Raw genomic sequence first — 14306 nt, forward strand, 5'->3', positions numbered from 1 at the left:
TATTATTATTATTATTATTATTATTATTATTATTATTATTATTATTTTCATATAAAATTATGGTTTTTCTTAAATGTTTTTAAGAAATGTTTTTCTTTTTTTCCGTATATATTTAACCATTTGAAGGATTTGATATCTTTTGTATGTTGGGCGAAATTTGATCAATACTAGTTACAAATAGATTTCTTTATTTTGAATACTATAATTTAGGTCTCTACAGACTCACTTTGCCTTTCATTCGCTTGCTATGTCTAGGTAGTCCCACATTTGTAACTAAACAGGAGCTAATTCATCAAAGTTCACATAAAAAATTTATCTTTGTTTATTTCCTAATTTGATTTAGTTTCTTTTTCCATACAATGAACCTTAAAAACAGGATACATATCTTCAAACTACTATTCTATCCAATACCCATTTTAACATTCAGATCTATCACTTTATCCCAATTTCCAAATCATTTCTATCCAACTTTACCTAAAACCAAACTTTATGAAGCACACACTGTGATCTTCCTTGTTCAAGGTCTCAGACACGCAAAGTAATTTAGATTTCAAAAGTCATTTAAATCATTCAACCAAGCTCTTTTTTCTAGATGGTCAATTTTAAAACCCTGTTTTGGAGGGAGGGAAAGGGAAGTTTATTACAAAGGAGGTTCAAGTCATGTTTCTTCAGCATGTCTAATAACAAAAATGACATATGAGCTTAAACAATTTTCCCCAATGGATTTATCAGTCATTCTTAATCCTAAAAATGCACATACACATAGTAAATGTTTTTTGAAGGGCCTACATAAATAGAATATTTAAATATTAGAATATTTATTTTTATTCAAATCTATACAAGATCCTAAGCACTAAACTATTAGGAACAAATTCTTTTTAGTTCTTAGTGAAATATTGTGAACAAGCTATGAATAAATCATTTAAATCTGCCAATAAGCCACTTCAAACACTTTTGATCACTATTAAATAAACTATGTCAATCAGTAAACCAGACAGACCATATGTTGTAATTGAAAACATATCAAAAACTGGCATTTCAAAAATCTACAGTACATATACTATACTGGTTAAAGAAATACACTGTGTGCACAATTATTAGACAAGTGAGTATATTGACCATATCATCATTTTTATGCATATTTTTCACCTCTAAACTGTATAAACTTGAATGCTTAGTGGATATATGCATATCAGGTGATGTGTATTTGTGTAATGAGGGAGGGTGTGGCCTAAGGAGATCAACGCCTACATCAAGGTGTGCATAATTATTAGGAAGCTTCTTTTATCAGGCAAAATGGGCCAAAAAAGAGATTTAACTGATTCTAAAAGGTCAAAAATTGTAAAAAGTCTTTCAGAGGGATGTAGCACTCTTGAAATTGCTAAGGCATTGGGGCCTGATCACAGAACCATCAAACATTTTATTGTAAACAGTTAACAGGGTCGCAAGAACAAGATACGTAAGTTGAAATGGCAAGATTGGGCCAAGAGATATTTGAAGACAGATTTTTCTAAGGTTTTATGGACTGATGAGATGAGAGTGACTCTTGACAAACCAGATGCCTAGGCCTGTGGCTGGATCAGTAACAGGCACCGAGCTCCGCTTCAACTCAGACACTCAGACAAGGTGGAGATGAGGTACTGGTATGGGCTGGTATTATTAAGAATCAGTTAGTTGGATCTTTTTGGGTTGAAAATGGACTCAAAATCAACTTCTAAACCTATTGCCTATTTTTAGAAGACACTTTCTTCAAGCAGTGGAAAAAGCCTGCATCTTTCAAGAAGACCATGATGTTTATGCAGGATGATGCTACAACCCATGCATCAAAGTACTCCACTGTGTGGCTAGCCAATAAAGGCCTTAAAGATGAAAGAATAATGACATGGCCCCCTTCCTCACCTGATCTAAACCCTATTGAGAACTTGTGGGCCCTTCTTAAATGGGAGATTTATGGTGAAGGAAAACAGTGCACCTCTCTGAACAGTGCCCGGGAGGCTGTGATTACTTCTGCACAAAAAGTTGATCATCAACAGATCAAGAAACTGACAGACTCCATGAAGGCTTATGACTCTTATTGAAAAGAAGAGTGGCTGATTTTTTTTTAATGCCAGAAATGTTTATTTGTACATTTTGAGTTATTATTTTCACTTTAACAGATGCAAATAAATGAGTGAGATGGGCAAATTTTCATTTTTCATTTAGTAATAATTCTGCACATTAATAGTCGCCCAATAATTGTGCGCACATAGATATTATCCTAAGAAAGTCAAACTCTCACTTTTGCTTTCTTAAATATTCAGGTTTGAAGTATATTAACATTTTGGATTGACCGAGAGCACTGTAGTTGTTCAATAATAAAATTAATCCTCCAAAATAAAACTTGTCTAATAATTGTGCACACAGTGTAGGACATCTTTTGTGAAGAATGCAGTATAATTTGATTTAACAAAATATATTCTACCTAGTGCATCAATATGTCACTTTTTAAATACAAATAACTGAATAATTTCACATTTCAAATCTGAAGAAATGTATTCACTACAGTAAATGCAGCAAAAGTATGTCAACTTTTTTAAGAGAAAAAAATGAGACAACTACAACTGAAAAATGACAGTCAATTTTTTCCTCTTATTAACTGATGTATTCCAATAATTTGGGCAGCCTTTGTTTTAAAATTGCATAAACATACAATATTTCAGTCTTACATCATCAAAATGTACCGTGTTTCCCCGAAAATAGGACATGTCCTTAAAATAAGTCCAAGTCTGATTTTTGGGGTGGGCATAAATATACGCCCTCCCCTGAAAATAAGCCCTCCAGCAAGCGCGGCCGTTTTTGCTATGGATTGCGGACACTTCTGCAGCAGGAGGCCAAGCGATGCATCCCATTTGCCTCGCGGCGGCCTTCCAAACAGTACTATAGCAGCAGCTATCCATAATTTCTTTTACCTTTATTTCATCCTGACCGTACTGGGCCATGTGGGTCAGGACGAAATAAGGATTAACAAATTGTGGATAGCTGCTGCTATGGTACCCTTTGGAAGGCTGGCCCGAGGCACGAGTCTCCTGCTGCAGAAGTGGCTGTGCCCGAGGAGTGCTTTTGGGAGAGAAGGCAAAGGGGAAGCGATCCCTTGCAAACTCCCGCCCTGCTCCTGCTGCAACTCTCAGCAGCCCCAGATGCCTAAAGCCCATGCCCACCTGGCTCCCGTTTCCACAGTGCCCGGCTCTTTATTGAGGGGGGTGGGGAAGAAGCGAGAGGCATGGGGCGAGACAGGGCTCACTCTTCTTGCCATCTCTTCTGCCCCTCTCGCCAGGCATGGCAGGGCTTCCTGTCCCTGCCCCAATTGGATGCAATTTGGGGATGGCAAGTGGGGAGGGGTGGGGCTGAGGAGACATGAAATGTGTCTTACCTGCCTTGTAGCTCCATTGCGTGTCTTGCTATTATCTACAGGCAAACATGTTGTAGGGTAAAAGAAACCTCGCGAGTTCAATCAAACTTCTCGAACTCGCAAGAAGTTTGGTTTTACGTGTTTGCCTGCAGAAAATGGCGAGACACGTGACAGAGCTACAAGGCAAGTAAGATGCGCGTCTCGTGTCTTCCTGGACCCACCCCTCCCCACCTGCCATCCCCAAATTGTATCCAATTGAGGCAGGGACAGGAAGCCCTGCCATGCCTGGCGAGAGGGGGAGAAGAGATGGCAAGAAGAGCGAGCCCTGTCTCGCTCCATGCCTCTCTCTTCTCCCCCACCCTACCTGCCATCCCCCTCAACAAAGAGATGGCGGGAAAGGGCAGAAGCCAGGCTGCTGTTACCATTGGGGTGCATGGAGCCGTCTTACCTACCGTATTTTCCGGCATATAAGACGACTGGGCGTATAAGACAACCCCCAAATTTTCCTGTTAAAATATAGGGTTTGGGCTATACTCACCGTATAAGACTACCCCTCTTCCAACGCACACCAAATAAAAATTAAAAAAACATCAACTGGCTCACCCACAATGTAAAAGCAGCTGTGTTAGACCCAAAATGGCCCCTGAAAGAAGCAGGACCCTCACACAGCCACAAAAAGCCCCCAAAAAACAACTTTCACACTTTACACACACAAAATTCCACATACAGCTTTGTGAGATTTTGTGTGTTTGTGTAGTTAGAGTGAAACACTACAGAAACACACTAAATCTCAGAAAGCTGCACAAATTTTATTTTATTTTATTTTATTTTTATTTTTATATGAAAACTAAATTTAAAACTTCCTAAACTTTAAATGGCTAGGTCTAAAAAAGAACAACTAAAAAAAACCCCAATTAATTATTTTTTTTAAAGATCCCAAAGGGGAAAAAAACTTACCCAATAGAACAGGGGTCTCCAACCTTGCAACTTTTTCTCATTCTCTCTTTCTCTCTCCCCCCTCTCTTCCTCACTCTCTCATTCTCTTTCTCTCTCCCCCTCTCTTTCTCATTCTTTCTTTCCCCCACTCTTTCTTTTTCTCTCCCCCTCTCTCATTCTTTCTCCCCCCCTCTTTCTCTCTCTTTCCCCCACTCTTTCTCTCTTTCTCTCTGTCCCCCTTTCTCTCTCCCCCCCCACTTTCTCTCTTTCTTTCTCCCCCTTTCTCTTTCTCTCTCCCACTCTTTCTCTCTCATTCTCTCTTTCTCTCTCCCCCTCTTTCTCTCTCTCCCCACTCTCTCCCTCTCATTTTGATTCTCTCATTCTGATTCTTTTTCATTTTGTCTCTCTCTCTCATTCTCTCTGATTCTTTGATTCTCTGTCTCTCTGTTTCTCATTCTCTCTCTCTCACTCTCTCTCTCTCTGATTCTCTCTGTCTCTTTCTCTCATTCTATTTCATTCTGTCTTTCTCTCTTTTTCATTCTTTGTCTCTTTCTCTCTCTGTCTCATTCTGATTCTCTCTCTTTCTCTCTCATTCTCTCTCTCTCTCATCTCATGGGCCAGCCAGTGTCTTGGGGCTGAGAGGAAGTCAAGCATCTCCCTGAGAGACTGAGGGCCGGAAGAAGTGTGGGAGCGAAGCACTACTTGAACTTGTGCGGCAAGAGCATTCGCCTTGGTATATTTGCACCAGCCGATGGCCAAGGCAGCCCTCATCTCTCTGCTGAAAGTGCAGCATCAGGATTCTGCCTTGGTATATTTGCAGCGGAAGGCAGCCTTCGTTTCCTGCTGCTTGGGACTCAGAGCGGTAAATGGTGACTGGTCCGGGGAGCAGCTGGATTTTGCTCTCCATTGCGGATACCAGATCAGCCCCCTGCAAGATCTCATCTTTCGAGGAGCGCTCCCTGAAGCGGGTCTGGAAACTTTGTTTGGGCTGCTTGAGAGAGGAGAGCTTGCAGAGGGGCGATCTGGTGTCTCCAATGGAGAGCAAAATCCGGTTTCTTCTCTCCGCTGTAAGAGCGGCATCAGGATTCCGCCTTGGTATATTTGTGCACAAGGCAGCCCTCATCTCCTGATGCTTGGGACTCGGAGTGGTAAATGGTGACTGGTCCGGGGAGCAACTGGATTTTGCTCTCCATTGTGGATGCCAGATCAGCCTCCTGCAAGATCTCATCTTTTGAGGAGCGCTCCCTGAAGTGGCACTGGAAACTTTGGTCAGGCTCCTCCAGAGACGAGGGCTGCGCTCGTTTTTCTGTATTGCACCACCTGCAAAACCCCTGTGAAAGGGTTGTTTGACCCCCAACCACTGAGCTAAGGTAAGCAAGCTGGAGAGGGAAAAGTTTTTCCCTTCTCCATGGCTCTGGCGATCCCAGCTGAGTTGCCTGATTAGCAGATCGTCAGAGCTTGGATCGCCAGAGCCATTTAAGGTTCGTCAGAGCCTTTTGGGCTGGTCTGCCTGGTTACAGGAGAACGACACCCGGCATATAAGATGACCCCCGACTTTTGAGAAGATTTTCATGTGTTAAAAAGTCGTCTTATACGCCGGAAAATACGGTACCTTGCAGCTCCGTCGCTTGTCTTGCCGTTGTCTGCAGGCAAACACGTAGGGTAAAAAAACCTCGCGATTTTAATCAAACTTCTCAAACTCGCGAGAAGTTTGGTTTTACCTTACGTGTTTGCAAGACGCATCTTGCTTTTCCCCTGCCCCACATGCCACCCCCCTCAATAAAGAGCCGGGTGCTGTGGAAAAAGGAGCCAGGTGGGCGCAGGCTTTGGGCATCTGGGGCTGCCGGGGGTTGCCCGGCAGTGAGGTGGGAGTGGGGCGGGAGTTTGCAGGCGAGGAGGATGGATGGATGGATGGATGGGAAGCAGGCAAGTGCTCAGCGAACAGCTGATGAGCAGAAGCCATGAGGTGGCCACGCTCGCTGACTCCTGAACCCCCATAATAATAAGACCCCCCGATAATAAGGCCCAGCCCTTATTTCAGGGTTCAAAATAATATAAGACAGGGTCTTATTTTCGGGGAAACATGGTAATGTCTCAGAAAACCAGATGGAGAAGTGTTAACAGGACTGGTAGTTTATTACACATGATCTGCAATTCAATCTTATCAAAAGTATCAATAGAACTAGAACTTGCTCACAGAACCATTGTTGTCTTTCCCAACCTTCCTAGTTCAATGTCACACTTCAAGTTTTGAGAGGATTTGCATCTTTTTGGCAACTCTTGCCAAAAAAAAATTCCATGATGACTATGAACAATTATGAAGTATGCATCTTGCAGAAAGCAAAGTACTGAAATTAGAAGAACAAAGTGTGGAGGAAAGCAATTACATAAAGCAAATGCATACTGTACATAATGCAAACCTAACTGACTAAGAACTCATAAAAGAAATGAATACATTTTTGTGTGCCTTCAAAGCATTGTTGATTCCCGGTGACTGTCTGAACTAGTCCCTATAATTTTCTTTTGCAAGGTTTTTTTGCAAGTGATTTGCCATTTTAGGGTCAAGAGAAACTGGCCCCAGGTCACCCAGATGCTTTTGCACCTAAGGTGGGACTAGAATTCATAATTTCTGGGTTCCTAGCCCAGTTACAAAGGACTCACAAAATAAATTAACACCTACATATCACATAAACAAAATATTGCATTCTACATACACACCATATATGATAGTACCACTTCCATGTCACTTTTTTTTCCCTGAGTGATGATGCACAATTCAGGAGAAAAATAGAACAAATGCCAGACTATAGTCAGCTGCCCACAACTTTATTTTCTAAGAATGATGAGTATGACAGTATATTATAATAAATAAAAAGAAATCAAAAGGGACACAAAGTGCCAGAAGGGATGCAACTTTATATACAGAATATACAGAATTTAACCATAAATTTGCAATTTATAATCATTCCCATATATCTTGTTATTTCCATGACAAGTAGTTATGACTATGACAGTATGACTATGAAATATTAATGGAACTTTGTATAGAATTCTGGTAAAGATGGAAGGATTTTCCAACAAACACACACTGAGTCCAATTGTTCACACTTCTTTATTTAGCTTCTTTATTTAGATTTGTTATTGTTCCGCCAATTATATCAAATTTTGATATAAGAGGAAAGGACATGTAAATAAAATCTAACAAGAGTATAAGGATAGTTCAAATTAGCATATTCTTTAAAGTGACCAGGAGAAATTTGAATGGACTCAATTGCACTAGTGATGGGTATGCCATAAGAAGATCTGAAGCCAGGTTAGGGATAAATAATCTTGGAGAAGGTCCATCCAGACTGTTAAAGATCTATAGTTCGACAGTTTGAGACCCAAGTGCCGCAAGATGGAGTGAGCTACCATCACTTGTCCCAGCTCCTACCAACCTAGCAGTTCAAAAGCATGCAAATGCAAGTAGATGAATAGGGAGTACATTTAAGGATGCAGGAAGATAAGTGTTCTGTGTTTTGCCATATGCTCTGTGCTGCGGTGTGATGTTATGCTGGCCACATATCTATGGAAATGTCTCCAGACAACGCTTAAGAAATGGAGATGACTTCCCCTAAAATTTCTGGGGACAACTTAACTGAATAGTCTGTTATAAGATGTGATATTCAAATTTTGGAAATCCACCTAGACGAAGAAATTCTATCATGATAAAGGGATCATGAAGAGTTTGTCTGCAAAGGTTATTGCAAAAATCCCTATTTCCTCCCAATCAGCTGGGACTCAGGAGGCAGAAAATAGATGGGGGCGGGGCTAATCAGAGGTGGTATTTACCTGTTTTCTGAACTCAAAATTTTCACTACCTGTTCTCCAGAACTGGTCAGAACCTGCTGAAAACACCTCTGCACTCTATCTATCTGATACAATATTATATTATATCATACAATATATTAATCTACTTGATATGGAAACCAAAACACTTTTTTAATTAACTTGTCAGCTATCAAATCCCTTTCCAGGTGGTTTTTGGAGATAAGGTAACTGCATATGTGTATCATAATCTAGAAACAACAATGTGTATGTTCTGAAGCGTTTCCCAAAATATTTAGCTTTCTTACACTGATAAGGCACACAGATAGTAAATAAGTAAGTATTAACAGGAATAATCACATTAAAGTTTGAGACCAATATGGTAGCAATATAATATACCATTAGTGAATCATTCATATTACTGGCATGAGAAAATGGACCACACAGAGGACAATGTATACATTCATAAAGGAGATTTATGCTAATTGCCTACCTTGTCTGGTATATTCATCAGATTCCCTGGGAACTAAATCTTTTACCCGATTTCCATACAGCAGTCTGGAAGAATCATGATCAAAAGCTTTCAAGGTTTCACTTGAACTGTAGGACTTCTGAGTAGGCACTCTGCATTCTTCATTTTCTGTGGAAGAATTTGTATAACGCCTTTCCTTGTCTCTTCTGCTCTTTGTCAGGGAGCAATAAGGTCTGCGTTCTTTCACATCCATGCTTCATTCCTTCTGTATGCACGTCAGATAATACCACCTGGAATTCTTCTATACATTCAATTATTCACCTGGAACAGAATTAAATAGAGCATATGTTGGAAATAGATTCTATATTATATGTGTTCTATCAACTTACATGTGTAGTATAAGTTTATTCATTCTTTCCATAACCAAATACCATAATGAAGGAGAAATGGGACTCCCTTTCAATTTCCAACTTTTAAGGCTATCTAGAGGTTTGTGGAAATTTCAAATATATAATCCCTTACACAATACCAATTATACTTTATGTACTTATTCTAGTTGAAGTTCTTGTCCAGTCTGTGTGGAGAATATGTCAAATATGTTATGTTGTCTGAATCTTTCTTCTAAACTGGTAATAACTTCATTCTTTCCAACCAGATATGTTTTAATTCAGGCTCAACAAAGATTTTAAGGTAACATTTGGTTCTGTTACAGGAGAAAGTTATTCCTATTTTTGGGTTTAATCATGCAAATTAATTGTTTTCTTCAATTTCTAGGAAAACTGTACTTCCAAAAAAAACCCCAGCTGATATGCTATTTCTCTCAATACATCTATGTACACACACACACACGCATTTATGTGCTGTTTTGTTAGTTCTTAGCTTTAATTTTAAAATAGTTTTTGCTTTCAGTCAGGTACAGTAACTATTCTAGATAAATTTTATGTATAGAAATGTAATACTGTAGAAACAATATTAGGAAAACTGTAATAAATTAACCTACATACACACTGTGTGCAGAATTATTAGGCAGCTTCGTTTCCTCAGCCAAAATGGGCCAAAAAAGAGATTTAACTGATTCTGAAAAGTCAAAAATTGTAAAAAATCTTTCAGAGGGATGCAGCACTCTTGAAATTACTAAGATATTGGGGCATGATCACAGAACCATTAAATGTTTTGTTCCAAATAGTCAACAGGGTTGCAAGAAATGGGTTGAGAAAAAAAGACACACATTAGCTGCCAAAGATTTGAGAAGAATCAAACATGAAGTACCAGGAACCCATTATCCTCCAGTGCTGTCATATTCCAGAACTGCAACCTACCTGGAGTGCCCAGAAGTACAACATGTTCAGTGCTCAGAGATATGGCTAAGGTAAGAAAGGCTGAAACACAACCACCACTGAACAAGACACATAAGTTGAAACAGCAAGACTGGGCCAAGAAATATCTGAAGACAGATTTTTCAAAGGTTTTATGGACTGATGAGAGTGATTCTTTTTTCTTTCTTTTTTCTTTTTTAAAATAACTAGACATAACAAACACAAAAACATATATTCCTCCTCTACAGCAGTTTCATAACCATAATCCTCTATTATTTACATTTCCCCCTCTACTTTTCTTTTATTATACTTATCTTTTTGTCCCATTAGAGATGAGAGTGACTCTTGACAGACCAGATGGATAGGCCCTGGATCAGAAATGGGCACAGAGCTCCACTTTGACTCAGATGCCAGCAAGGTAGAGGTGAGGTACTGGTATGAGCTGGTATTATTAAGAATGAGCTGGTTGGATCTTTTGATTGAAGATGGACTAAAAATCAACTCCTAAACCTACTGCCAGTTTTTAGAAGATGCTGTCTTCAAGCAGTGGTACAGGAAAACGTCTATTACATGCATTGAAGTACTCCACTGTGTGGCTAGCCAGTAAACTTCTTAAATATGAAAGAATAATGACATGGCCCCCTTCCTCACCTGATCTAAAGCCTATTGAGAACTTGTGGGCCCTTCTTAAACAGGAAGGAAAACAGTACACATCTCTGAACAGTGTTTGGAAGGCGGTGATTGCTGCTGCACAAAAAATTGATCATCAACAGATCAAGAAACTGACAAGATGAATGGAAGGCGTATGACTGTTATTGAAAAGAAGCGTGGCTATATTGTTCACTGGTGGGGTTTTTTTTAATGTCAGAAATGTTTATTTGTAGTTTATTTGGAGTTTTATTTATTGTTCTCACATAATAAACAAATGAGATTGGCAAGTTTTCATTTTTCACTTAGTTGCATAATAATACCTACTACACATTAACAGTTGCCCAATAATTGTGCACACATAGATATTCTGCTAAGAGAGCCAAAACCTCACTTTTACTTCTTAATTATTCAGGTTTGAGGTTTATTAACATTTTGGATTGACCAAGAGCACTGTAGTTGTTCAATAATAAAATTAATCCTCCAAAATATAACCTGCCTAATAATTGTGCACACACTTTCTCTGACAGATGTGTATTCATAAAATCCTTTATTTGTTATTAAATAGTAATTTTCTTATCTGCAACTGAAAATTCTTCATGGTTTAATTATGAATAATTCCTGATTTCTTTCTCACAGAAATCAATGAATTCAACATACGTCAGTGCTTTTAGGGTTAAAACTTCTTCAAGATAAGAATGAATAGTTAAAAATTGCAATCTATTTCATGGGAGTAATTGGAATAGCTTTAACAATCCAGGTATTATAATCAAAAGGCTAATTTCTTGCAAAGCAGATTCAGATTTTCAAATAAAGTGATGAAGACAATTCCTGAGAAGATTAGGGATGTGAAAAAGTAAGTACACTCCATGTAAAGTTTTCTCTAATTTTTAAAGATGTGGACCTGCCAATATTTAATTTTTGATTAAACAATATATAAATGTAATGTAATTGAACAAAAATTGAAAAGTTGACAGCATCTTGATGGGATTTAGATCTGTGCTTTGATTTGACCATTCCAGAGCCCTCCTTTTTTCCCCAGTCGTTATTTACCATGTTTCCCCAAAATAAAACCCAGTCTTATATTTCACAATATCATCAAGCACCTTTTGGTATAATGAAGTATTCCTAGTGAAATCTATAGTGGTGAGCTGCCCAGGAAGATGCAGCAAAGCAGCCTGAAATCATAATATTTTCACCACTAAGCTTTACAATTGGTATCAGGTTCTTTTGGTAAAATGCTGACTTGGTTTTCATTTAACAAGTCTTCTGGTACTATTGATAAATTATATTTGTGTTGCCTGTCCAAAGCACATTGTCTAGGTGTTCATGAGCAGGACGTACTCTTGCCCTGATGTTCTTTCGTGCCTCCATGCATGCGTAGGCACGATGAGAACTGGTAGTACAGGTAAGTAGAACCCACCCCTGCTCTAGTCTCTACTCATAGCAAAATAATTCCCTGAAAATTAATTATAAGTTTTTGATTTAAAGCAAAAATGATCCCATAGTCAAACTTCAGCATATTTTCATTTACATTTTTTATCTCTGTTGTGAGAACAACAGAGAAAGGGAGATACTGAAAATATTGAGTCTATACTTTGAATATACTGGGATGAAATAAGGGGCTCTATAAAATAGTAGTAATTTTAATGAATTTTAATAATGAATCAGATTACTTTTAATCCATAAAATATAAACCTATTCATGAAAATTATACACATTTAATTTACTTTAGTATGTTTAGTTTATTTCTTTAGTATAGGTAATGCATGGAATTACAATACAATTTACATGTCTGAATCAAGCAAGCCCTTAATATTATGCCCACATAACACAGTTTGAAATAGTTTGTAGTAATTAAAAAAATCCTTCTACACATGAAAGTTTTCATTTGTGAGGCCAGTTTCCAGTTTTCACGATGATATAGCAAACGTAGAAAATATAATCTTCCTTGTGCTAAACAAACAAGATTTCTTACATATTTATTTGAATTCTTCAAGCACATATATCTAGAACTGCATATTTAGATAAATACATCATATGTTCTTTTATATTCTGTGTAAGGTAGGTGTCTCTTTGCTGCAGGAGCATATTTCAATTTCAATTTTAGGGAGTAAGTCGCACAGAAACAGTTGGGAAATAAAATTTGCCACCTCAAATAACCCATAGGCAGTTCTAGCATTAAATTTATATCTCCCATGTTCTGTATTATTTTAAGCTTTTTGCTTAAAAAACATAATGCAGCTTAATATTTGCTTTCCATTTGTCAGACATGCTATAAATGGGACAACTCGCCCTGTCCATCTTGCCCCGTCCAACTCGCTGCAGCTAACTGCAGGACAACTCACTGTGAGAAATTCAATGCGGGAAAACTCATGAGAAGGACAAGTGAATTGCAGCAGGCCTTGTCTTGCTTTAGGTTTGAAGCTTCTCATGGAGGAAACGCGGCACGCCCAGGTAGCCCGTGTGCAGATCCAGGCCGAGGGCATAGTGCATCTGCGAGAGAAGGCCCACTGCCTCCGCTTCTTCCTGGCAGGCTTGCTGAGAGGACCAGCCGCTCTGCTGACATCCAGGTACCAGTCCTGTACCTCTGGCCTGGCCAAATGCATAGGGCTGGAAAGGTCTTCAACAGGGCCATTTGGCAGATTCATTTTAAAAGGGGACTGCAGATTTCTCTGTGGCTATTTACTTAGCCAGAAAGAATTCCTAATTGGTCAAGTAACATTTTCCTGGCCAATCAATGAAGGATTCCTTGGGGATTCCTGAGATCAGCCCATTTGCTCCCACTCTGCCTCATGGAGCCAAACATGGAAAAAATGGCTTGACACCAGCAGCCAAAATTACAAACTGTAATCATATGATATAACAACAGTATTACGAAGTGGTGTTATAAGTCCACTGTAGTCATATCATTTTTCTGCTTAGCAACTGCAATGTTTAGCAACGAAGGTTAACAATCCCAATAATTCTAGTAAGTATAACTTGCTGGCTTCCTGTTCTGACCACATAGCACTTAAGAAGGCAAAAATTATAAATAACTCACTCCTCCTGGTGCATGCCGACCTTCCTTATTTATCAGCAGGAAGTCTCAAATCCAGGGATGCACAACATCTGCCCAACAACAAACAGGCAACAAATATTCAAAATAGGGAGGGCCCTATCAAATCTGGCACCAGTTAACAGCGGTGTCCCCCAAGCCAGCGTTTTAGGACCCACACTCTTTCTGCTTTACATCAACGATCTATGTTATCATATTAAAAGCAGCTGCGTCCTCTTCACCGATGACATAAAATTATTTAACACCACTGACAATCCTACTGCCCTATAAAGCAACCTTGCCTATGTGTCTGAATGGTCACATAATTGGCAACTCCAAATTTCAACTAATAAATGCTCTGTCCTACACATTGGCAATAAAAATCAGAACACCAAATACAAGTTGGGTGGAAACAATCTCAAAGATGACCCTCACTCTGTCAAGGTTCTAGGAGTATTCATCTCAAATGATCTAAGCCCCAGAGCTCATTGTAACAGCATTGCCAAAAAGGCATTAAGAGTTGTTAACCTAATTTTGCAAAGCTTCTTCTCTGGTAACATTGTATTTCTAACTAGGGCATACAAAACCTTTGCCACACCAATACAGCTCGTCCACCTAGAACCCACACTGTATATCGGACATTAACATGATTGAGCAAGTTCAGAGGTATTTCTTGAGAAGAGTACTCCACTTCTCTACTCA

At 38.9% G+C, this 14306-nt stretch overlaps 1 protein-coding gene across 9 annotated transcripts in view; it reads right to left on the reverse strand.

Annotated features, from left to right (window-relative positions):
* The window catches only part of TENM3 (teneurin transmembrane protein 3), a 1586501-nt gene that overhangs the window by 391202 nt on the left and 1180993 nt on the right, over positions 1-14306 (reverse strand). For all 9 annotated transcript variants that reach the window (XM_087874734.1, XM_087874727.1, XM_087874726.1 and 6 more), the window contains one exon: positions 8625-8924. In XM_087874734.1, the coding sequence (XP_087730860.1) occupies positions 8625-8856 (232 nt within the window). In that variant the 5' untranslated portion in view covers positions 8857-8924. The remainder of the gene's footprint in view (positions 1-8624; positions 8925-14306) is intronic.

This window comes from Pantherophis guttatus, chromosome 8 (genome assembly GCF_059756535.1).
Source record: "Pantherophis guttatus breed Tessera chromosome 8, ASM5975653v1, whole genome shotgun sequence".
Classification (NCBI taxonomy): domain Eukaryota; kingdom Metazoa; phylum Chordata; class Lepidosauria; order Squamata; family Colubridae; genus Pantherophis; species Pantherophis guttatus.